Consider the following 24,671-nt stretch of genomic DNA (forward strand, 5'->3'; position numbering starts at 1 on the left):
CCACTGCGTGCGCTGTACAAGGGAGGAGGGGGAGTCTTGTACAAGTGCGTGTGTGTGTGTTCGTGTGTGTGTGTGTTCGTGTGTGTGTGTGTTCGTGTGTGTGTTCGTGTGTGTGTGTTCGTGTGTGTGTGTTCGTGTGTTCGTGTTCGTGTGTGCACCTGTGCTTCACCGGGTATCTCGTCTCCCCTTCTGCGTTCCTCCTTTCTAACCCGAACTCTCCTCCTCGTCTCTCGACCTCCTCGTCACCCTCCTCCTCGTCCTCCTCGTGTTGTCGTCTCCTCTCTGGACGTTCTCTCTCCGTCCCACCCGCCCCGAATCTCCCTGCCTCCTTCCCCGGTCCTCCACATCTCCCTGCCGTCGCCTCCTCCATCGCCCCACATTGTCAAACACTCCCCGCTCTCCTCCTCCTCCACCACCCCCTTATCTGTTCTTTCTCACCTGACGACCTTCTGACACATCGCCTGCCGTTCTTCTCACTCATCTGCCTACCTTTGGCTCCCCGTGGTCCCTCCTCCTCCTCCTCTCCCCGACTCGTCACCTTCACTCCTTCTGCTGCCCCCGTCCCCACCACCACCCCCTCCTCCTCCCTGCTCCCCTGTCTCTGTCTCCTCACCCCGTACCTCCCTCCTCCTACCTCTGCGTCTCTCACCTCCTCCTGCCGTCCCCGTGTGTCTCTCTCATCCTCTCATTTGTGTTGCCCCTGGTCTCCCATGGCCTCCCAGTTCCACACTCACGACCGGATCCAACCCGCGGCTGGCAGGGGGTTCTACACTGCGACCAGGTGCGTGATAGTGTGTGTGTGTGATGGTGTGTGTGTGATGGTGTGTGTGTGATAGTGTGTGTGTGTGATGGTGTGTGTGTGATGGTGTGTGTGTGTGTGTGATGGTGTGTGTGTGTGTGTGATGGTGTGTGTGTGTGATGGTGTGTGTGTGTGTGATAGTGTGTGTGTGTGATGGTGTGTGTGTGTGATGGTGTGTGTGTGTGTGATGGTGTGTGTGTGTGATGGTGTGTGTGTGTGATGGTGTGTGATGGTGTGTGTGTGTGTGATGGTGTGTTTGTGTGATAGTGTGTGTGTGATGGTGTGTGTGTGTGATAGTGTGTGTGTGATGGTGTGTGTGTGTGTGATGGTGTGTGTGTGATGGTGTGTGTGTGTTAGCTGATGAAAGTTGCAAGCGAGAATTTCATCATCGCTTGCAGCTGGGGTTGGCATCGTCCCCCACTCCACCTGATGTCGAGGGTAAATGGGCGAGGTTTAGGACTGTGACTCATGCAGCTGCAATGGCTGCTTTGGGTACGCGGTCCAGACCTCCCCAGAAACCCTGGCTGACAGAGGAGGTGTTCAGGTTAATTGAGAAAAAGCGACAGGCCCACTCTCATCGCCTACAGCATCCCACGTCAGAGAATGAGGAGGTTTACCGCAGCCTTCGCTCGGAAGTTCGGAGAGCCGTAAGGCGTTGTAAGGATGGGTGGTGGTCGCGGGTTGCTGAGGAGATGGAGTCTGCCTCAGTGGCCCGTGATCACAAATCACTATTTAACTCCATCAAAAAAGTAACCTGCAGCGCCACACCTATTACCATCATTAGAGGAAAAAACGGTGATCCAATCTCCGACCCCCAGGAACAGGTTTGCAGATTTGCTGAGCATTTCTGTGAGGTCCTGGGGGAGGGAAATTCTCTCAGCCAGGAAAACATCATGGCACAAAGTGGGGATAACCCTGCTGAGGCTGCGGTGCCTCAAATATTGGAAGAGGTCACCCCCTGTGAGTGGCTGGCTGAGGTTCCAGCTGTTGAGGAAGTACTGAGGGCGATCCGGAGTCTGAGACCAGGGAAGGCACCGGGCAGAGATGATCTCCCAAGCGAAATGCTGAGGGAGGGTGGCGTTTGTGCACAGACTGCCCTATATGACATCATAACAACAGTCTGGACCACTGGACGGGTTCCGCAGGACTGGAAGGATGCCCTGGTGGTCCCCCTCTTTAAGAAGGGGGACCGCACAGACTGTAACAACTACAGGGGCATCTCACTCCTCAGTGTGCCGGGTAAGGTCCTGGCAAGGATTATTCAACATCGCCTTGCTAGGCACGCTGAGGAGGGGCTTGCGGAGCCCCAATGCGGTTTCAGGAAAGGGCGGTCCTGCACAGATGCCATATTTTCTGTCCGTCTGCTACAGCAGAGGTGTAGGGAATTCCAAAAAGACCTACATCTCTGCTTTATTGACCTGGTCAAGGCCTATGATACCATCAGTAGGACTGGACTCTGGGTTGTTCTTCGTGCTTTCGGAGTCCCTGACCCTCTGCTCACGATCATTAAGGACCTTCATGATGGTGAGCGGGCCCGGGTAAAACTACGTGGCCGGGAGTCGGAGCCTTTCCCTGTACACCTTGGGGTGCGACAGGGATGTCCTCTGGCTCCCACATTATTTAACATCTATTTTGACCGCGTAGTTCGTGAAGCCTTCAATAGCTGTACCGGGGGAATTTCCGTTTGGTACAGATATAATGGGAGGCTGATCGACGCCCGGGTGCGATCAAGGGATGGCTCCCTATTGGTCAACCACGTTATGTATGCCGATGATTTGGTAATAGCTGCTCATTCAGAAGAGGAGTTGGAGGCGCTGCTGCTGAGACTGGAGCGTGCCACTAAGAGGTGGGGCCTTACCATCAGCCCCACCAAAACCAAGCACCTGCCTGGGTATTTTGTACCATCGGACACTCCACCCCCACAACTCCCAATTGGTGATGGGGCAGTTGTGGAGAGAGTGGAGAGTTTCCCATACCTGGGCAGTGTGCTTATGACCGGCTCCAGTCTATCAGCAGAGGTCTCACTCCGAATCAGTCGAGCGGCAATATCTTTTCATCGGTTGCGTAACGCTGTGTGGAAGCTACCTGGTCTGTCGCTCCGCACGAAGCTTCAGGTCTTCTCGGCCACGGTCATTCCCTCCCTTCTCTACGCTTGCGAGACGTGGACCCCCCTGGTGGAGCATCTTCGCCGGTTGGAAACATTTAGGCTGGCCTGCCTACGATCCATCCTGGGTTTAACCAGGCTGGATTGTGTGAGGAGCTCACAAATCCTTGAAAGATCTGGGCAAAGTCCCATCAGTGAGCTCCTCCGGCAGGCAAGGCTGCGTTGGCTGGGTCATGTAGCCCGCATGCCCAGCCACCGCATGCCTAAACAGCTTTTGTTCGGCCGGATCGAGGGGGCTAGACGGGCGCGGCACGGGCTGGAGAAGAGATGGAGTGATGTGGTACAGGAGGACGTGGAGCTGAGTGGACTTGCCGATGACTGGTACCAGCGGTGTCAAGATCGGCCTCAGTGGAGGAGGCTCGTGAAGGACGCTACTGGGCAGTTGGAGGCAGTCGCCCTCCAACAACAACGGAGGGCGGAGGAGCGACGCTCACAACAACGAGCGGAGCGCCGGGTGGCTAAAGCACAGCAAGTTGGCACAGTAGGGGGCACAGGTGGTGCATCAGCCAGTCATCTCGGTCATCTCGGTCAGTCGACCAGTGGCACCTGGGTCTGCCCCGTGACCTCCTGCCAGCGGGCTTTCGACACTTCACGTGGCCTCAAGGTGCACTTGGCCTGGCACAAGCATCGTGGTGACGTCACCGCCACTTAGTGGCGAATGGCGGTTGTTGTTGTTGTTGTGTGTGATGTGCGTGTGTGTGATGGTGTGTGATGGTGTGTGTGTGATGGTGTGTGTGTGATGGTGTGTGATAGTGTGTGTGTGATGGTGTGTGTGTGATGGGGTGTGTGATGGTGTGTGTGTGTGATGGTGTGTGTGTGATGGTGGGTGTGTGTGTGTGATGGTGTGTGTGTGTGTGATGGTGCGTGTGTATGTGATGGTCTGTGTGTGTGTGGGTGATGGTGTGTGATGGTGTGTGATGGTGTGTGTGTGTGTGATGGTGTGTGTGTGTGATGGTGTGTGTGTGTGATGGTGTGTGATGGTGTGTGATGGTGTGTGTGTGTGTGATGGTGTGTGTGTGTGATGGTGTGTGTGTGATGGTGTGTGTGTGATGGTGTGTGTGTGATGGTGGGTGTGTGTGTGTGATGGTGTGTGTGTGATGGTGCGTGTGTATGTGATGGTCTGTGTGTGTGTGGGTGATGGTGTGTGATGGTGTGTGATGGTGTGTGTGTGTGTGATGGTGTGTGTGTGTGATGGTGTGTGTGTGTGATGGTGTGTGATGGTGTGTGTGTGTGATGGTGTGTGTGTGTGATGGTGTGTGTGTGATGGTGTGTGTGTGTGGGTGTGTGTGTGTGTGATGGTGTGTGATGGTGTGTGTGTGTGATGGTGTGTGTGTGTGATGGTGTGTGTGTGTGTGATGGTGTGTGTGTGTGGGTGTGTGTGTGTGGGCGTGTGTGTGTGTGTGATGGTGTGTGTGTGGGTGTGATGGTGTGTGTGTGTGATGGTCTGTGTGTGTGTGTGTGATGGTCTGTCTGTGGGTGTGTGATGGTCTGTGTGTGGGTGTGTATGTGTGTGATGGTGTTTGTGTGTGATGGTGTGCGTGATAGTGTGTGTGTGTGATGGTCTGTGTGTGTGATGGTCTGTGTGTGGGTGTGTGATGGTCTGTGTGTGGGTGTGTGATGGTCTGTGTGTGGGTGTGTGATGGTGTGTGTGTGATGGTGTGTGTGATGGTGTGTGTGTGTGATGGTGTGCGTGATAGTGTGTGTGTGATGGTCTGTGTGTGTGTGTGATGGTCTGTGTGTGGGTGTGTGATGGTCTGTGTGTGGGTGTGTGATGGTCTGTGTGTGGGTGTGTGATGGTCTGTGTGTGTGATGGTGTGTGTGTGTGGGTGTGTGATGGTCTGTGTGTGTGATGGTGTGTGTGTGATGGTCTGTGTGTGTGATGGTGTGTGTGTGGGTGTGTGATGGTCTGTGTGCGTAATAGTGTGTGTGTGATGGTGTGTGTGTGGGTGTGTGATGGTGTGTGTGTGATGGTTTGTGTGTGTGTGTGTGATCATTTGTGTGTGTGTGTGATGGCGTGTGTGTGTGATGGTGTGTGTGATGGTGTGTGATGGTGTGTGTGACGGTGTGTGTGATGGTGTGTGTGTGTGTGATGGTGTGTGTGACGGTGTGTGTGTGACGGTGTGTGCGTGACGGCGTGTGTGTGCGTGATGGTGTGTGTGTGCGTGATGGTGTGTGAGTGCGTGATGGTGTGTGATGGTTTGTGTGTGTGTGTGATGGTGTGTGTGTGCGTGATGGTGTTTGATGGTGTGTGTGTAATGGTGTGTGTATGATGGTGTGTGTGTGATGGTGTGTGCGTGATGGTGTGTGTTGTCGGCGAGCATTCATTTGACTACAAAGTGTACCTAGCCTGGCACAAACACCTGTGGTGACGTCACCATTAGTTATATGTGAATGGCGGATATTGCTGTTAGGGGTGTGGGCCAGGGATGGTGTTAGCGTGTGTGTAATTGTATCTGTCGGGGTGTGTGTGTGTGATTGTATCTGTCGGGGTGTGTGTGATTGTATCTGTTTGGGTGTGCATGTGTAATTGTATCTGTCGGGGTGTGTGTGTGATTGTATTTGTTGGGGTGTGTGTGATTGTATCTGTTTGGGTGTGCGTGTGATTGTATTTGTTGGGGTGTGTGTGTGTGATTGTATCTGTTGGGGTTTGTGTGTGATTGTATTTGTTGGGGTGTGTGTGTGTGATTGTATCTGTTGGTGTGTGTGTGTGATTGTATCTGTTGGTGTGTGTGTGTGATTGTATCTGTAGGGGTGTGTGTGATTGTATCTGTTGGTGTGTGTGTGTGGTTGTATCTGTTGGGGTGTGTGTGTGTGATTGTATCTGTTGGTGTGTGTGTGTGGTCGTATATGTTGGGGTGTGTGTGTGATCGTATCTGTTGGTGTGTGTGTGTGGTTGTATCTGTTGGGGTGTGTGTGTGATTGTATCTGTTGGTGTGTGTGTGTGGTTGTATCTGTTGGTGTGTGTGTGTGGTTGTATCTGTTGGTGTGTGTGTGTGATTGTATCTGTTGGGCTGTGTGTGTGATTGTATCTGTTGGTGTGTGTGTGTGATTGTATCTGTTGGTGTGTGTGTGGTTGTATCTGTTGGTGTGTGTGTGTGATTGTATTTGTTGGTGTGTGTGTGGTTGTATCTGTTGGTGTGTGTGTGTGGTTGTATCTGTTGGTGTGTGTGTGTGATTGTATCTGTTGGGCTGTGTGTGTGATTGTATCTGTCGGGGGAGGTGTGTGCGTGTGATGGTTTTGTGGTATGGGGGTGTATGAGATGGTAGATATCACGGCGAGCGGGGGGGGGGGGTATTTCAGGGTGCTAGACGGGGTGTGTGAGATGGGTTGTTTGGGAGTGATTGTGTTGAGGTGTGTGTGAGATGGGTTGTTTGGGTGTGATTGTGTTGAGGTGTGTGTGAGATGGGTTGTTTGGGTGTGATTGTGTTGAGGTGTGTGTGAGTGAGAGGGGGGGAAGTTTGGTGGGGAATGAGAGCTGAGGACTGAGAAGTCAGAGTGAGAGGAGAGGTGATGAGTCAGAGTGAGAGGTGAGTGGTGGTGAGTGAGAGGTGATGAGTCAGAGTGAGAGGTGAGTGGTGGTGAGTGAGAGGTGATGAGTCAGAGTGAGAGGTGAGTGGTGGTGAGTGAGAGGTGATGAGTCAGAGTGAGAGGTGAGTGGTGGTGAGTGAGAGGTGAGTGGTGGTGAGTGAGAGGTGAGTGGTGGTGAGTGAAAGGTGAGTGACAAGTCAGAGAGGTGAGTGGTGGTGAGTGAGAGGTGAGTGGTGGTGAGTGAAAGGTGAGTGACAAGTCAGAGAGGTGAGTGGTGGTGAGTGAGAGGTGAGTGGTGGTGAGTGAGAGGTGAGTGGTGGTGAGTGAAAGGTGAGTGACGAGTCAGAGTGAGAGGGGAGTTGGGATGAGTGAGAGGTGAGTGGTGGTGAGTCAGAGTGAGAGGTGAGTGACGATGAGTGAGAGGTGAGTGGTGGTGAGTGAGAGGTGAGTGGTGGTGAGTGAAAGGTGAGTGACGAGTCAGAGTGAGAGGTGAGTTGGGATGAGTGAGAGGTGAGTGGTGATAAGTGAAAGGTGAGTGGTGAGGAGTGAGTGGTGGTGAGTGAGTGGTGAGTGAGTGGTGAGTAACGAGTCAGAGTGAGAGGTGAGTGACGATGAGTGAGAGGTGAGGCGAGTGAGAAGTCAGAGTGATGGGGGTGAAAGGTGGTGATGAGAGGTGAGGAAAGGAGTGAGAGGTGAGTGGTGAGTGGTGAGGAGAGTGAGAGGAGGTGAGTGGTGAGGAGTGAGTGGTGAGGAGAGTGAGAGGTGAGTGGTGAGGAGGTGAGTGGTGAGTGGTGAGGAGTGAGTGGTGAGGAGTGGTGAGGAGTGAGTGGTGAGTGGTGAGGAGAGTGGTGAGGAGAGTGGTGAGGAGTGAGTGGTGAGGAGTGAGTCGTGAGGAGTGAGTGGTGAGGAGTGAGTGGTGAGGAGTGAGTGGTGAGGAGTGAGTGAGTGGTGAGGAGTGAGTGGTGAGGAGTGAGTGGTGAGGAGTGAGTGGTGAGTGGTGAGGAGTGAGTGGTGAGGAGTGAGTGGTGAGGAGTGAGTGAGTGGTGAGGAGTGAGTGGTGAGGAGTGAGTGGTGAGTGGTGAGGAGTGAGTGGTGAGGAGTGAGTGGTGAGGAGTGTGTGGTGAGGAGTGAGTGGTGAGGAGTGAGTGGTGAGGAGTGAGTGGTGAGTGGTGAGGAGTGAGTGGTGAGGAGTGAGTGGTGAGGAGTGAGTGGTGAGGAGTGAGTGAGTGGTGAGGAGTGAGTGGTGAGGAGTGAGTGGTGAGGAGTGAGTGAGTGGTGAGGAGTGAGTGGTGAGGAGTGAGTGAGTGGTGAGGAGTGAGTGGTGAGGAGTGAGTGGTGAGGAGTGTGTGGTGAGGAGTGAGTGGTGAGGAGTGAGTGGTGAGGAGTGAGTGGTGAGGAGTGAGTGAGTGGTGAGGAGTGAGTGGTGAGGAGTGAGTGGTGAGGAGTGAGTGGTGAGTGGTGAGGAGTGAGGGGTGAGTGGTGAGGAGTGAGTGGTGAGGAGAGTGGTGAGGAGTGAGTGGTGAGGAGTGAGTGGTGAGGAGTGAGTGGTGAGTGGTGAGGAGTGAGTGGTGAGGAGTGAGTGAGTGGTGAGGAGTGAGTGGTGAGGAGTGAGTGGTGAGTGGTGAGGAGTGAGGGGTGAGTGGTGAGGAGTGAGTGGTGAGGAGAGTGGTGAGGAGTGAGTGGTGAGTGGTGAGGAGTGAGTGGTGAGGAGTGAGTGGTGAGGAGTGAGTGGTGAGTGGTGAGGAGAGTGGTGAGGAGAGTGGTGAGGAGTGAGTGGTGAGTGGTGAGGAGTGAGGGGTGAGGGGTGAGTGGTGAGGGGTGAGGGGTGAGGAGAGTGGTGAGTGGTGAGGAGTGAGGGGTGAGGGGTGAGGAGAGTGGTGAGTGGTGGTGAGGAGTGAGTGGTGAGGAGTGAGTGGTGAGTGGTGAGGAGTGAGGGGTGAGTGGTGAGGAGTGAGTGGTGAGGAGAGTGGTGAGGAGTGAGTGGTGAGTGGTGAGGAGTGAGGGGTGAGGGGTGAGGAGTGAGGGGTGAGGAGTGAGTGGTGAGTGGTGAGGAGTGAGGGGTGAGGAGAGTGGTGAGTGGTGGTGAGCGGGAGCTGTGATTGGGTTCCGCCATGGTCGCTCAGGCGGGGAGCGCGGTCGCCATGGCAACCAGGCACGCTGGAGGGGGGGGGGGGAATCAAAGGTCACATGACGACTGCCTCCACTGTCACACCACGTGTACTGCCACACACTGTACTGTCACACCCCCTGTACTGTCACACCACGTGTACTGTTATACACGCAACCTTACGTATACCCACGTCCTTATCAGACCATTAAACTCGGACACCGCCACATCCGTCGAGTTGGGTAACACACCTGTGGATACACCTACACCTGTTTAACACACGTTTAGCACACACACACACCTACACCTGTTTAACACACACCTGTTGAGCACACACCTACACCTGTTTAACACACACATACACCTGTTTAACACACACCTACAGCTGTATAGCACACACACACAAACACCTACACCTGTATAACACACACACCTGTATAACACTCACCTGTTGAGCACACACACCTACAGCTGTTTAATACACACACACCTACAGCTGTTTAATACACACACACCTACAGCTGTTTAATACACACACACACCTACAGCTGTTTAATACACACACACACATCGTACAGCTGTTTAATACACACACCCCTACACCTGTTTAACACTCACCTGTATAACACCTCCACCTGTTTAACACACACACCTGTTGAGCACACACGGTCGCACGCCCACGCACCCTCACACCTCTACCCACGCACAAGACAAAGATCCCCCGTGTAGCCTTAACAGACTTTTGGGGCAAGTGTTGTGAGCGAGCGCCTATGAAGGGGTTGGTGGCCAGCCTCACGCCCGACCGCCTTTGTCTCCCTAGCGGCGATATTTAACACACTGCACCAGGTACTCATTTGAGGCTGAGTCGACCTCGGGGAGGCCCAGGACCGGTTCAGATAATCGTCACTCTTATTGGCCCTGAGCAGGAATCGAACCCGGGTGACGCGCAAACCGCTCCACGACCGCTCCCCACCCGCACGTGTCAGTGCTTGTGCCAGGCTAGGTTCACTTTGAGGGTCCATTACCAACACCCCGCCATTCGCCACTCAGTGACGGTGAAGTCACCACGGCGTCTGTGCCAGGCCAGGTGCACTTTGAGGCCACGTGAAGTGTCGAGGGCTCGCTGGCATGTTTCAGGACAGAGTGACAGACCCAGGTGCCATGGGTTGGCTGACTGAGATGACTGGTAATTGCATCACCTGTACCCCCTACTGTGCCAACTTGCTGCGCTTTATCGGCCCAGTGCCCCGCTTGTTGTTGGCGCGTCGCTCCTCCGCCCTCCGTTGTTGCTGGAGGGCGACTGCCTCCAACTGCCCAGTAGCAGCGTCCTTCACGAGCCTCCTCCACAGAGGCCGATCCTGACACCGCTGGTACCAGTCATCGGCAAGTCCACTCAGCTCCATGTCCTTCTGTACCACATCACTCCATCTCTTCTCTAGCCCATGTCGTGTCCGTTTGGCCCCCTCTATGCGGCCGAACAAAAGCTGTTTAGGCATGCGGTGGCTGGGAATGCGGGCTACATGACCCAGCCAACGCAGCCTTGCCTGCCGGAGGAGCTCACTGATGGGAATTTGTCCAGATATGTCAAGGATTTGTGAGCTCCTCACACAATCCAGCCTGGTTAAACCCAGGATGGAACGTAGGCATGGCAGCCTGAGTGTTTCTAACTGGCGCAGATGTTCCATGAGAGGGGTCCATGTTTCACAAGCGTAGAGAAGGGAGGGAATGACTGTGGCCCAGAACACCCGAAGCTTTGTGCGGAGCGACAGACCAGGTAGCTTTCACACAGCATAGACCGAATGATTCGGAGTGAGGCATCTGTTGTCAAACCGGAGCTGGTCATACGCACACTGCCCATGTATTAGAAGCTCTCTCCACAATTACTCCATCACCAAAGGGGGAGGGGTGGCGTGTTTGGTGGAACAAAATACCCAGGCAGGTGCTTAGTTTTGGTGGGGCTGATGGTTAAGAACCCACCTCTTAGTGGCACACTCCAGTCAGATTCGGCAGCAGCGCCTCCAACTCCTCATCTGAGTGAGCAGCAATCACACAGATGACCGACATACATTACATGGTTGACCAATAGGGAGCCATCCCTCAACCGCACCCGGGTATCGATCAGCCTCCCATTGTATCAACACCAGATATCAATTCCTCCCACACAGATCCAAAGCACACACACCACGTGACCCCTCCCCCTCGGGCCCCTCCCCCTCGAGCCCCGCCCCCTCGAGCCCTGCCCCCTCCCCTCGGGCCCCTCCCCCTCGAGCCCCTCGGGCCCCTCCCCCTCGGGCCCCTCGAGCCCCGCCCCCTCCCCCTCGGGCCCCGCCCCCTCCCCCTCGGGCCCCTCGAGCCCCGCCCCCTCCCCCTCGGGCCCCTCCCTCTCGAGCCCCTCCCCCTCGGGCCCCTCGGGCCCCGCCCCCTCCCCCTCGGGCCCCGCCCCCTCGGGCCCCTCCCCCTCGGGCCCCTCGGGCCCCTCGAGCCCCGCCCCCTCCCCCTCGGGCCCCGCCCCCTCCCCCTCGGGCCCCTCGAGCCCCGCCCCCTCCCCCTCGGGCCCCTCCCTCTCGAGCCCCTCCCCCTCGGGCCCCGCCCCCTCCCCCTCGGGCCCCGCCCCCTCGGGCCCCTCGGGCCCCTCCCCCTCGCGCAGGGAGAGCCGCGGGGCCCTCCCGCGGGGTTCGCGACTCGCCCACTCGGGTTCACTCGGGCCCACTCGGCCCTCCTCGGGGTTCTCTGGGGCCCTCCTCGGGCCTCCTCGGGCCCTCCTCGGGAGCCCCGAGCAGCGGGGACATGCGGGGGGGGGGGGGGTAGAGGCGACGCGGGGCCCGCGGGCCCCCCGCGCGGGCTCGGGGGGTGATACGCAGTGGGGCAGGTGAGGGAGCGTGGGCTGTGTGTGTGGTGATGTTTGGTGTCCGTGTGTTTGTGGTCAAGTTTAGTGTGTGTGGTGATGTTTGGTGTGTGTGTGTGTTTGTGGTCAAGTTTAGTGTGTGTGGTGATGTTTGGTGTGTGTGTGTGTTTGTGGTCAAGTTTAGTGTGTGTGGTGATGTTTGGTGTGTCCGTGTGTTTGTGGTCAAGTTTAGTGTGTGTGGTGATGTTTGGTGTGTGTGTGTTTGTGGTCAAGTTTAGTGTGTGTGGTGATGTTTGGTGTGCGTGTGTGTTTGTGGTCAAGTTTAGTGTGTGTGGTGAGGTTTGGTGTGTGTGTGTGTTTGTGGTCAAGTTTAGTGTGTGTGGTGATGTTTGGTGTGTGTGTGTGTTTGTGGTCAAGTTTAGTGTGTGTGGTGATGTTTGGTGTGTGTGTGTGTTTGTGGTCAAGTTTAGTGTGTGTGGTGAGGTTTGGTGTGTGTGTGTGTTTGTGGTCAAGTTTAGTGTGTGTGGTGATGTTTGGTGTGTGTGTGTGTTTGTGGTCAAGTTTAGTGTGTGTGGTGATGTTTGGTGTGTGTGTGTGTTTGTGGTCAAGTTTAGTGTGTGTGGTGATGTTTGGTGTGTGTGTGTGTTTGTGGTCAAGTTTAGTGTGTGTGGTGAGGTTTGGTGTGTGTGTGTGTTTGTGGTCAAGTTTAGTGTGTGTGGTGAGGTTTGGTGTGTGTGTGTTTGTGGTCAAGTTTAGTGTGTGTGGTGAGGTTTGGTGTGTGTGTGTGTTTGTGGTCAAGTTTTGTGTGTGTGGTGATGTTTGGTGTGTGTGTGTGTTTGTGGTCAAGTTTTGTGTGTGTGGTGATGTTTGGTGTGTGTGTGTGTTTGTGGTCAAGTTTAGTGTGTGTGGTGATGTTTGGTGTGTGTGTGTGTTTGTGGTCAAGTTTAGTGTGTGTGGTGATGTTTGGTGTGTGTGTGTGTTTGTGGTCAAGTTTAGTGTGTGTGGTGAGGTTTGGTGTGTGTGTGTGTTTGTGGTCAAGTTTAGTGTGTGTGGTGAGGTTTGGTGTGTGTGTGTGTTTGTGGTCAAGTTTTGTGTGTGTGGTGATGTTTGGTGTGTGTGTGTGTTTGTGGTCAAGTTTAGTGTGTGTGGTGAGGTTTGGTGTGTGTGTGTGTTTGTGGTCAAGTTTAGTGTGTGTGGTAAAGTTTGGTGTGTGTGGTAAGGTTTGGAGTGTGTGGTAAGGTTTGGTGTGGTTGTGGTAAGGTTTGGTGTGTGTGGTAAGGTTTGGAGTGTGTGGTAAGGTTTGGTGTGTGTGGTTGTGGTAAGGTTTGGTGTGGTTGTGGTAAGGTTTGGTGTGGTTGTGGTAAGGTTTGGTGTGTGTGGTAAGGTTTGGTGTGGTTGTGGTAAGGTTTGGGGTGTGTGGTTGTGGTAAGGTTTGGTGTGAGGTTGTGGTAAGGTTTGGTGTGTGTGTGGTAAAGTTTGGTTTAGTGTGGTGTGGAAGTTTGTGTGTGGTTGAGGTTTAGTGTGGTGTGGTGTGTAAGTTTGTGTGTGTGTGTGTTTGAGGTTTAGTGTTGTGTGTGTGTGTAAGTTTGTGTGTGTGGTAAGGTTTAGTGTGGTGTGTGTGTGTAAGTTTGTGTGTGTGGTAAGGTTTAGTGTGGTGTGTGTGTGTGTAAGTTTGTGTGTGTGTGGTAATGTTTAGTGTGGTGTGTGTGTGTAAGTTTGTGTGTGTGGTAAGGTTTAGTGTGGTGTGTGTGTGTGTAAGTTTGTGTGTGTGTGGTAATGTTTAGTGTGGTGTGGTGTGTAAGTTTGTGTGTGTGGTTGAGGTTTAGTGTGATGTGTGTGTAAGTTTGTGTGTGTGTGGTAATGTTTAGTGTGGTGTGGTGTGTAAGTTTGTGTGTGTGTGGTTGAGGTTTAGTGTGATGTGTGTGTAAGTTTGTGTGTGTGGTTGAGGTTTAGTGTGGTGTGTGTGTGTAAGTTTGTGTGTGTGGTTGAGGTTTAGTGTGGTGTGTGTGTAAGTTTGTGTGTGTGGTTGAGGTTTAGTGTGGTGTGTGTGTAAGTTTGTGTGTGTGGTAAGGTTTAGTGTGGTGTGTGTGTGTAAGTTTGTGTGTGTGTGGTTGAGGTTTAGTGTGGTGTGTGTGTGTAAGTTTGTGTGTGTGGTTGAGGTTTAGTGTGGTGTGTGTGTAAGTTTGTGTGTGTGTTTGAGGTTTAGTGTGGTGTGTGTGTGTAAGTTTGTGTGTGTGGTTGAGGTTTAGTGTGGTGTGTGTGTAAGTTTGTGTGTGTGGTAAGGTTTAGTGTGGTGTGTGTGTGTAAGTTTGTGTGTGGTAAGGTTTAGTGTGGTGTGTGTGTGTAAGTTTGTGTGTGTGTGGTTGAGGTTTAGTGTGGTGTGTGTGTAAGTTTGTGTGTGTGTTTGAGGTTTAGTGTGGTGTGTGTGTGTAAGTTTGTGTGTGTGGTTGAGGTTTAGTGTGGTGTGTGTGTGTAAGTTTTTGCGTGTGTGTGGTTGGGGTTTAGTGTGGTGTGTGTGTGTGAGTTTGTGTGTGTGTGGTTGAGGTTTAGTGTGGTGTGTGTGTAAGTTTTTGCGTGTGTGTGGTTGGGGTTTAGTGTGGTGTGTGTGTGTAAGTTTTTGCGTGTGTGTGGTTGGGGTTTAGTGTGGTGTGTGTGAGTTTGTGTGTGTGTGGTTGGGGTTTAGTGTGGTGTGTGTGAGTTTGTGTGTGTGTGGTTGGGGTTTAGTGTGGTGTGTGTGAGTTTGCGTGTGTGTGGTTGAGGTTTAGTGTGGTGTGTGTAAGTTTGTGTGTGTGTGGTTGAGGTTTAGTGTGGTGTGTGTGTAAGTTTGTGTGTGTGGTTGAGGTTTAGTGTGGTGTGTGTGAGTTTGTGTGTGTGTGGTTGAGGTTTAGTGTGGTGTGTGTAAGTTTGTGTGTGTGTGGTTGAGGTTTAGTGTGGTGTGTGTGTGTAAGTTTGTGTGTGTGGTTGAGGTTTAGTGTGGTGTGTGTAAGTTTGTGTGTGTGAGGTGAGGTTTAGTGTGGTGTGTGTGTGTAAGTTTGTGTGTGTGAGGTGAGGTTTAGTGTGGTGTGTGTGTGTAAGTTTGTGTGTGTGTGGTTGAGGTTTAGTGGGGTGTGTGTGTGTGTGAGAGGTAAGGTTTAGTATGGGGTGTGTGTGTAAATGTGTGTGTGTGTGAGGTAAGGTTTAGTGTGGTGTGTGGTGTGTAAGTTTGTGTGTGTGTGTTTGAGGTTTAGTGTGGTGTGTGTAAGTTTGTGTGTGTTTGAGGTTTTAACTTTGGAGCTTTCGTGACTGCAGGAATTATTCTTTGGTTCTTTCGGTAAAGTCACGTATAAATAAAAAATAATAAATGAAATAATAACATACGACGTTTCGATTGCAACACAAGCAATCATCATCAGGTATAATGAAATAGCGACATAAAATCTAACCAGAAAAAATTATAGACAAATTATAGACAGACATATAAGCAGACAGATATCACCAAGATACACACAGCGGACATGGTGTGTACGTGCTGAGTGTTGGCCTGTGCGTGGTGTGTGAGGGTGTGCGTGAAATGCATGTGTTTATGGTGTCGGGTGAACGTCGTGAATGAGGTGGTGGAGTGTGGTGTGATGCGTGGTGTGTGAGGGTGTGAGTGTATGGGTTTGTGGGGGGTGTGTGCGTGTGGTACGTGGTGTGTGAGTGTATGGGTTTGTGGGGGGTGTGTGCGTGTGGTGCGTGGTGTGTGAGTGTATGGGTTTGTGGGGGGTGTGTGCGTGTGGTGCGTGGTGTGTGAGTGTGTGAGTGTCTGGGTTCGTGGGGGGTGTGTGCGTGTGGTGCGTGGTGTGTGAGTGTGTGAGTGTCTGGGTTCGTGGGGGGTGTGTGCGTGTGGTGCGTGGTGTGTGAGTGTCTGGGTTCGTGGGGGGTGTGTGCGTGTGGTGCGTGGTGTGTGAGTGTCTGGGTTCGTGAGGGGTGTGGTGCGTGGTGTGTGAGTGTCTGGGTTCGTGGGGGGTGTGTGCGTGTGGTGCGTGGTGTGTGAGTGTCTGGGTTCGTGGGGGGTGTGTGCGTGTGGTGCGTGGTGTGTGAGTGTCTGGGTTCGTGGGGGGTGTGTGCGTGTGGTGCGTGGTGTATGAGTGTCTGGGTTCGTGAGGGGTGTGGTGCGTGGTGTGAGTGTCTGGGTTCGTGGGGGGTGTGTGCGTGTGGTGCGTGGTGTGTGAGTGTCTGGGTTCGTGGGGGGTGTGTGCGTGTGGTGCGTGGTGTGTGAGTGTCTGGGTTCGTGGGGGGTGTGGTGCGTGGTGTATGAGTGTCTGGGTTCGTGAGGGGTGTGGTGCGTGGTGTATGAGTGTCTGGGTTCGTGGGGGGTGTGTGCGTGTGGTGCGTGGTGTGTGAGTGTCTGGGTTCGTGGGGGGTGTGTGCGTGTGGTGCGTGGTGTGTGAGTGTCTGGGTTCGTGAGGGGTGTGGTGCGTGGTCTGTGAGTGTCTGGGTTCGTGGGGGGTGTGTGCGTGTGGTGCGTGGTGTGTGAGTGTCTGGGTTCGTGGGGGGTGTGTGCGTGTGGTGCGTGGTGTGTGAGTGTCTGGGTTCGTGAGGGGTGTGGTGCGTGGTCTGTGAGTGTCTGGGTTCGTGGGGGGTGTGTGCGTGTGGTGCGTGGTGTGTGAGTGTCTGGGTTCGTGGGGGGTGTGTGCGTGTGGTGCGTGGTGTGTGAGTGTCTGGGTTCGTGGGGGGTGTGTGCGTGTGGTGCGTGGTGTGTGAGTGTCTGGGTTCGTGAGGGGTGTGGTGCGTGGTGTGTGAGTGTCTGGGTTCGTGGGGGGTGTGGTGCGTGGTGTATGAGTGTCTGGGTTCGTGAGGGGTGTGGTGCGTGGTGTATGAGTGTCTGGGTTCGTGGGGGGTGTGTGCGTGTGGTGCGTGGTGTGTGAGTGTCTGGGTTCGTGGGGGGTGTGGGGCGTGGTGTGTGAGTGTCTGGGTTCGTGGGGGGTGTGTGCGTGTGGTGCGTGGTGTGTGAGTGTCTGGGTTCGTGGGGGGTGTGTGCGTGTGGTGCGTGGTGTGTGAGTGTCTGGGTTCGTGAGGGGTGTGGTGCGTGGTCTGTGAGTGTCTGGGTTCGTGGGGGGTGTGTGCGTGTGGTGCGTGGTGTGTGAGTGTCTGGGTTCGTGGGGGGTGTGTGCGTGTGGTGCGTGGTGTGTGAGTGTCTGGGTTCGTGGGGGGTGTGTGCGTGTGGTGCGTGGTGTGTGAGGGTGTGAGTGTATGGGTTTGCGGGGGGTATGTGCGTGGGATGTGCGCGCTGTGCATGTGTGGTGCGTGGTGTGTGAGTGTATGGGTTCGTGGGGGGTGTGGTGCGTGGTGTGTGAGTGTATGGGTTCGTGTGGTGCGTGGTGTGTGAGGGTGTGAGTGTATGGGTTCGTGGGGGGTGTGTGCGTGGTGTGTGAGTGTATGGGTTCGTGGGGGGTATGGTGCGTGGTGTGTGAGTGTATGGGTTTGCGTGCGTGTGTGGTGCGTGCGGTGCGTGCGGTGTGCAGCAGCAGCGGCAGCAGCGGCACGCCGTCCCTCACGCCCCTCTCGGTGTCTCCCTCCCTGCAGGAGGCCGCCCCTCACTCCCAGCTCCTGCCGCTTCATCCTCGTCGCCTAGCAACCGTCTCCCCGGACAACCGCTCCACTCTGCGGGGCCATCCTCCTCCATCCGCCTCTCCTCCTCCTCCTCCGCCTCCTCCCTCTCTCCCGGGCGCCGCCTGCGGCCCTGCGAGCCCCGGCGGCAGCATGGGCAGCCAGCCTAGCGCGCCGCGCAAAGACGGCAAGGAGGGCCGGGAGGCCAAGGCCGTGGGAAAAACCAAAGCCAAGAAGCGCAAGGAGAAGGCCGTCCCCCGGGCGAGCGCCGCGGACGACCGTCACCGCCGCTCGCTGGACGTGAAGCCCCCCGGTGGGGGGGGGCCGGCGTGGCCGGGCGACGTCGCCGCCGGGCGCCGCCGCTCGGAGGTCGTCTCGGAGCGCCGGTACGCGGAGGTCGCCGAGCGGCCGTCTTCTCCGCGGGGGGCGGCGGCGGCGTGGCCGGGCGCGGAGAGCGTGCGCATCACGCGGCAAGAGGACGAGAGCTTTGGCCTGGACGTGGAGGTGAAGTCGTCGCGGCCTGTGCGGGTCCTCGTCGTGAACCTCCACCTGGGGGGGGTGGCCGAGCGCGTGAGTCGCCCACGCTCGCCCTCCCTCGCTCGCACCGGCTCTCGCTCGCTAAATTACTCGCCCTCTCGCTCCTCGCGCGTGCTGTCTGTGCTGCTCTCTGTCTCTCTCTCGCTTGCTCGATCAATCACTTGCTCACGCATTCACTCGCTCCCTCGCACGCACACACTCACCGTCTCACGTACTCTCTCACTCGGTCCCACCGCCATTCAATCCACGCGCTCACTGGCACGCACTCTTTGCACATCGCTCCCACTCGCACACGTGCACAAATCTACATACGCAAAGACAAAGCTTTTACCAGACTGTAGGATCGCTATTAGGGAATGTGTAACACCTATGACTTGCGGCATGGCACGCGAGGGGGTGGGTGGCCAGCACCACGCACGCAAGGTCCCCGTTGTCTCTCCAATGCTGATATTTAAATACACCATAGCAGGTATTTATTTAAGGCCGAACTGACCTAGAGGAGGCCCAGGACCGGTTCAGAAATTCGCCATGGTTATTGGTTGTGAGCAGGAATCAAACTCTGGTCGCCGGGTTCTAGCGCAGTGCGCTAATTCCCGTGCCTTCTCACCATTTTGAGACGCGTGCTCACAGTGGTAGCCCCCCCCCCCCCCCCCTTTGTCTCCTTCATGCTGCTAATCCCTCACTGTCTGCGGCACGCACTGTTCACCCCCACCGCTCCCTGCACCCGCCGTCTCGTCCTGTCGGTGGGGGAGCAGGGGGGGCTGGGTGGGAGCAGGGGGAGCTGGGTGGGAGCAGGGGGAGCTGGGTGGGAGCAGTGGGAGCAGGGGGGGCTGGGTGGGAGCAGGGGGGGCTGGATGGGAGCAGGGGGAGCTGGGTGGGAGCAGGGGGGGCTGGGTGGGAGCAGGGGGGGCTGGGTGGGAGCAGGGGGAGCTGGGTGGGAGCAGGGGGGGCTGGGTGGGAGCAGGGGGAGCTGGGTGGGAGCAGGGGGGGGCTGGGTGGGAGCAGGGGGAGCTGGGTGGGAGCAGGGGGAGCTGGGTGGGAGGAGGGGGGGCTGGGTGGGAGCAGGGGGAGCTGGGTGGGAGCAGGGGGGGCTGGGTGGGAGCAGGGGGAGCTGGGTGGGAGGAGGGGGGGCTGGGTGGGAGGAGGGGGGGGGGCTGGGTGGGAGCAGGGGGAGCTGGGTGGGAGCAGGGGGAGCTGGGTGGGAGCAGGGAGGGCTGGGTGGGAGGAGGGGGGGGGCTGGGTGGGAGCAGGGGGGGCTGGGTGGGAGCAGGGGGGGGGTTGGGTGGGAGCAGGGGGGCTGGGTGGAAGCAGGGGGGGCTGGGTGGGAGGAGGGGGGCTGGGTGGGAGCAGGGGGGGGCTGGGTGGGAGGAGGGGGGGGCTGGGTGGGAGGAGGGGGGGGCTGGGTGGGAGCAGGGGGGGCTGGGTGGGAGGAGGGGGGGCTGGGTGAGAGGAGGGGGGGCTGGGTGGGAGCAGGGGGAGTTGGGTGGGAGCAGGGGGGGCTGGGAGGGAGCAGGGTGGGAGCTGGGTGGGAGCTGGGTGGGAGGAGGGGGGAGCTGGGTGGGAGCAGGGGGGGCTGGGAGGGAGGAGGGGGAGCTGGGTGGGAGGAGGGGGGGCTGGGTGGGAGCAGGGGGGGCTGGGTGGGAGCAGGGGGAGCTGGGTGGGAGGAGGGGGGGCTGGGTGGGAGCTGGGTGGGAGCAGGGGGAGCTGGGTGGGAGGAGAGGGTAGCTGGGAGGGAGTGAATGCCAGATTCTTTGAAGGAATTTAATTTATGCAAATAATAATATGTGCATTGTGTCACTCGACACCCCTGCAAACGAGACGTTCCACACTCATGGACTTGTGACAGCTGCATTGCATTACCCGGGCAGGGCAGCTCTGTTCATAAATCCTGACAAGATCCAGGTGGAAGCCTGGAAGAAGCCAGGAGGAAGAGAGGTGGAAGCTTGGTGGAAGCCAGAAGGGAGCCAGGAGGAAGTAACGAGGTAGCCTGGTGAAGGTCAGGAGGGAGCCTGGTGGAAGCCAAGAGGAACCCTCAAGGGCGCTGAGTGGAAGTAAGGAGAGTCGGGTGAGAGCATGGGTTAGAGTAATTTGCAGGGTTCTCAACTCTGGAATTACAACAAAACTGGGACGCAACATGGGAAGAAGAGCAATATCTGGCAATAGCAGAAGAGGTGGGAATGAGCAGTGAACGTGCCCTGAGCGCTGGTGTGTCGTCGTTGTTACGACGCCGACAAAAGCCGGCACTCGTGATGTCTCCAGGGAGACTCCAGAACGACAGCTACGTCATTACTTAGCAAGAGGACGATCCTGGGACAACCAGGACAGGTGAAACCTCTAGCCTGGTGGGAGTCGGGTAGGAGCCGGGTGGGAGAAGCCGGCTCGGAGCCGTGCCGACCGGTTGGCCCCCACCCGTCGGACCGGTTACGCGAGGTCCCCGGTGCCAGCGTGAGGCCCACGGAAGCGAGGAGGCAGCGTCCTCATGCGGGGTCACTGAGGCCCACGTGGCCTGCCACCATCACCACCACCGCTACCACCATCACCGCTACTACTACTGCCACCACCACCATCATAACCGCCGCCGCTACCGCCACCACCACCGCCACCATCACCACTACCATCACCGCCACCACCATCACCGTCACCACCAATACAGCAGCTACCACCGCCATCATCATCACCACCAAAGACAAAGATCTCCCGTATAGCCTGAATAGACTGTTGGGGCAAGTGCTGTTAGCGAGCACCTATGAAGGCCAGCACGGCACGCGAGGGGGTGGGTGGCCAGCACCACGCCCGGCCGCATTTGTCTCCCCACACTGCTTCAAGTACTCATTTGAGGCTGAGTCGACCTAGGGGAGGCCCAGGACCGGTTCAAATAATCGTCACTGGTGTTGGCCGTGAACGGTTTGTAGCGCAACGCGCAAACCCCTACACCACCACTCCTCATCACCACCGCCACCACCGCCACCACAGACAGGCAGCCACACAGGTGTAGCACAGGGCTTATCACGAGGGTCAGAAGGTTTGGCAAATAGTTTGCAGGTCAACGCGCAAGGTCAGAGCTGGGTCACCAACCACATCCCCAGTGCTGAGAAACAATCTGCTGCAAATCACTCAATAGGGTTTTCATAGCAGCAGCAGCCGCAACTTTGCCGCCTCGCACTGCAAACACTTGGCAGGACCCTCCTGAAAAGGTGTCTTGAGACTCTACGTTCCCACCACTCACCGGCTCCCTCTGCTGCGATCGTTCCCAATGCAGTACTGTTTCTACTGCCATAGTGAGATGGACACTGGATGCGGTGTGCCGGGGCGAGATTAATCCCTACCCTCCGTTATGCGTGGCTGCTGGTCGCCGTGGCGACGCGGTCCTCGCAGGAGGTGGGCGGGCGGCTGCTGCCAGGAGACGAGATCGTGGTGGCAAACGGCATCGCCGTGGAGACGCTCTCGTACCAGGAGGCGCGGCAGCACCTGGCGCACCTGGCGCACTCCACCACGCTGGTGCTGACCAAGCGCACGCCCAGCGCCACCACCACCGCCCCTCTGCGGCCCTCCAGCGCGCCAGGTGAGGCTCACCTGCAGCTCACCAGTAGAGCAGCGCACTTGTACAGCTCACCAGCTTAGCGGGCCACTGACACACCAGCTCACCAGCTTAGCGGGCCACTGACACACCAGCTCACCAGCTTAGCGGGCCACTGACACACCAGCTCACCAGCTTAGCGGGCCACTGACACACCATCTCACCGAGACAGCAGCTCACTGACACAGCAGCTCACCAGCCTAGCGGGCCACTGAAACACCATCTCACTGACATAGCAGCTCACTGACAGAGCAGCTCACTGACACACCAGCCCACTGACACAACAGCTCACTGACACAGCAATTGACATGTAACGTTGCTGTGGCCGTGACGCGAGTTCCGCCTGCATTGTCTCTCGCACGAGGAGTCGGAGGCGTGCGGAGACCGGCGCCGCCCGTGCCGGTGGCCGCCGGCCCCACCGGCCGCAGCGCGGGTGACTCGCCGGACGCGGGACCGCGAGCGCACAATGGCGCCGCCGGCAGCGCCGGCAGTGCCGGCAGCGTGGGCAGCGTGAGCAGCGCGAGCAGCGATCCGGCGTCGGAGCGCGCCGTACCGCCCGGCTCCTGGGCGCTGGCGCGTCGGTCTCCCGCCGGCACCACGACCACCGGCAGCAGCGGCGGGAGCATCGGCAGCGACGGCGAAAGCGACGACAGCGACGTCGCTGTAGAGAGGGGCGCGTCACCCGGGAGAGGGGGAGCGGTGAGGGCGGCGAGGGCCGAGGGAGCGCCGCCGGGGGTGGCGGCGGTGCCCCCCGGGGGGAGCAGTGCCGGCGGCCGGCGGGGCTCGGGGTCTTCCGACCCGACCTCCGACTCGGAGGGGGAGTCGCTCGCGTCTGGACGATCGGGACGGGAACGTTCGGAACGGGAAGAGGAGGAGGAACGGGGGCGCGGGGGGAGGGGGGAACTCCCGGAGGGCACGCGCGTGGGCCCGGCTCGGCCACGGCGAGAGAGGGAACGCCGGGAGGAGGAAAGCTCCAACAGCGAAGAGGAACGTTTGGAAGAGGAATGCGTGGAGAGGGAATGTTTAACATTGGAACGTTTAGAAAAGGAGCGTTTGCAGAGGGAAAGCTTGAAAGAGGAACAGAAGCGTTTGGAAAGGGAACGTTTGGAGAGGGATGAGGAGGAACAGGAGCGCGTGGCGAGGGGGGAACGCCCGGAGGGTACGCACGTGGGCCCGGCTCATCCACACCGAGAAAGGGAACGCCGGGAAGAGGATAGCTCGGACAGCGAAGAGGAACGTTTGGAAGAGGAATGTGTGGAGAGGGAATGTTTAACGTGGGAATGCTTAGAAAAGGAGCGTTTGCAGAGGGAAAGCCTGAAAGAGGAACAGAAGCGTTTGGAAAGGGAACGTTTGGAGAGGGAACGTTTGGAGAGGGATCGTTTGGAGAGGGAACGTTTGGAACAAGAACACTTGAATAAAGAAGAGGAACGTTTGAACCAAGAACGCATGGAACAGGAATGTTTGGAGAGGGAACGCTTAGAAGAGGAAGAAGAACGTTTGGAATGGGAACGCTTAGAAGAAGAACGTTTGGAGCAGGAACGCTTCGAGGAAGAGAGACGTTTGGAGAGGGAACGCTTTGAAGAACAACGTTTGATCAAAGAACGTTTGGAGAGGGAACGCTTGAAAGAAGAACGTTTGGAGAGGGAACGCTTAGAGGAAGAGGAACATTTGGAGAGGGAACGTGTGGAATTGGAACGTTTGGAGAGGGAACGCTTCGAGGAAAAGGAACGTGTGGAGAGGGAGCGTTTGGAATGGGAACGTGTGGAGAGGGAACGCTTAGAGGAAGAGGAACGTTTGGAGAAGGAACGCTTCGAGGAAGAGGAACGTGTGGAGAGGGAACGTGTGGAGAGGGAGTGTGTTGAGAGGGAGCGTGTGGAGAGGGAACGTGTGGAGAGGGAACGTTTGGAGAAGGAACGCTTTGAGGAAGAGGAACGTGTGGAGAAGGAGCGTGTGGAGAGGGAACGTGTGGAGAGGGAGCGTGTGGAGAGGGAACGTGTGGAGAGGGAGCGTGTGGAGAGGGAACGTGTGGAGAGGGAGCGTGTGGAGAGGGAGCGTGTGGAGAGGGAGCGTGTGGAGAAGGAGCGTGTGGAGAGGGAACGTGTGGAGAGGGAGCGTGTGGAGAGGGAGCGTGTGGAGAGGGAGCGTGTGGAGAGGGAGCGTGTGGAGAGGGAGCGTGTGGAGAGGGAGCGTGTGGAGAGGGAACGTGTGGAGAGGGAGCGTGTGGAGAGGGAGCGTGTGGAGAGGGAACGTTTTGAAGAGGAACTTTTGGAGCTGGAACTCTTAAAAGGGAGGGATCGCAGCTCGTGGTCTGATTTCAGTTCCAGGGAAGCTGGACCAAGATCTGCAAAATCCGAACCGGAGGAGTCCAGCGACTCGGACTCGGATTCGGACCACGGGCGCCCGCCGGTGGGCCCAGCAGCCCCCGGGCAGCCGGGACCGCGGGATGGGCCGGCGGTAGCGGCCATGTATGCCAACGCCGTGGACAGCACCGAGAGCAGCGACGACGACAACGACGATGACGACAATGACGATGACGAGCTGGAGCTTTGCTGCCCTGTGGCGGCGCCCGTGTCGGGGTCCAGCGCGGCCAACGGGCCCGGCTCTTTCCCGACACCCGCTCAGCTCCACCTGCTGCTCTCACCCCGCCTCTCCTCCTCCTCCTCCACCTCCTCCACCTCGTCGTCGCTGGCTTCGTTATCGCCGGTCGTGGCGGTCCGGGGTGCTCCGTCATCGCCGCCGCCGCCGCCGCCGGTGGAGGGTAACTCATTAACCGAAATGGGCGGAGGGGGCCCGGCAGTGCCGCCCCAGGGTCAGAGTCTCCCCGAACGAGAGACTCTGTCGTCGCCTAGCGGAGGCGGCGGGCACACGGGCGCTGCGGCGGTGACGGCGGCGGTGAACGTTCGAGTGCCAGAAGCGAGCGGCGGCGGTGGCACCGTGGCACGGGCCAAGGCGGACGGAATCGAGATGTCCAAGCTGAAAGGTAACGGCGCTCCGCTCGCCCGGTCTGCGTGTCGGGGTTCGCCGCGATTCGCTCGCCCTGCTGGCCCTCTCGGCATTTTGGCACCGCGAGCCGCTTGGTTTACGACACCACTAGAGCCGCCGCAATAAACCTCGCATTTTTGGAATTCATGCAAAGTGTGACCCTTGCCCGACGCCGGTAACAGCCGGGTGGTCGGTGGGCGCCTCGGTGTTCTGCCGCCGCAACTGGTGCAGCGACAGCGGCCGTAGCATGACAACGCAAGGGCACAACGAAGAAAGTTTCCGATGAGCGCGCGCGTGCCACCAGCAGCGACGTGACAGAACGAACGCTGGTCAGTGCAGGCAGAGGCACGCAGAGACGGCGGAATGGAATTCCATTGAGAGGTGGAAAGAGGTTTGCGTGGATTACAGAATGCACATCTCGCCACGGTGGGATACAGGAGGTCGTGGGTTTCATCCCGATCCTGACGAAACCTGTATATTTGGAGTTTTCCTCTCTCTCCCCACGGTCGCGTGGATTTTTTGAGTTTTTCCTTCCACATTTAGAAGCATGCGTTTAGAGT

General features: G+C 57.2%; 1 protein-coding gene across 1 annotated transcript in view; it reads left to right on the top strand.

Annotated features, from left to right (window-relative positions):
- Positions 1–24,671, top strand: part of LOC133343612 (uncharacterized) — an 87,829-nt gene that overhangs the window by 42,519 nt on the left and 20,639 nt on the right. The window contains exons 12-15 of the mRNA XM_061553303.1: positions 723–781; positions 16,992–17,585; positions 20,928–21,114; positions 21,494–24,109. Coding sequence (XP_061409287.1) covers positions 723–781; positions 16,992–17,585; positions 20,928–21,114; positions 21,494–24,109 — 3,456 coding nt within the window. The remainder of the gene's footprint in view (positions 1–722; positions 782–16,991; positions 17,586–20,927; positions 21,115–21,493; positions 24,110–24,671) is intronic.

This window comes from Lethenteron reissneri, chromosome 18 (genome assembly GCF_015708825.2).
Source record: "Lethenteron reissneri isolate LAM-NWPU_2019-01 chromosome 18, ASM1570882v1, whole genome shotgun sequence".
In the NCBI taxonomy this organism is placed as follows: domain Eukaryota; kingdom Metazoa; phylum Chordata; class Hyperoartia; order Petromyzontiformes; family Petromyzontidae; genus Lethenteron; species Lethenteron reissneri.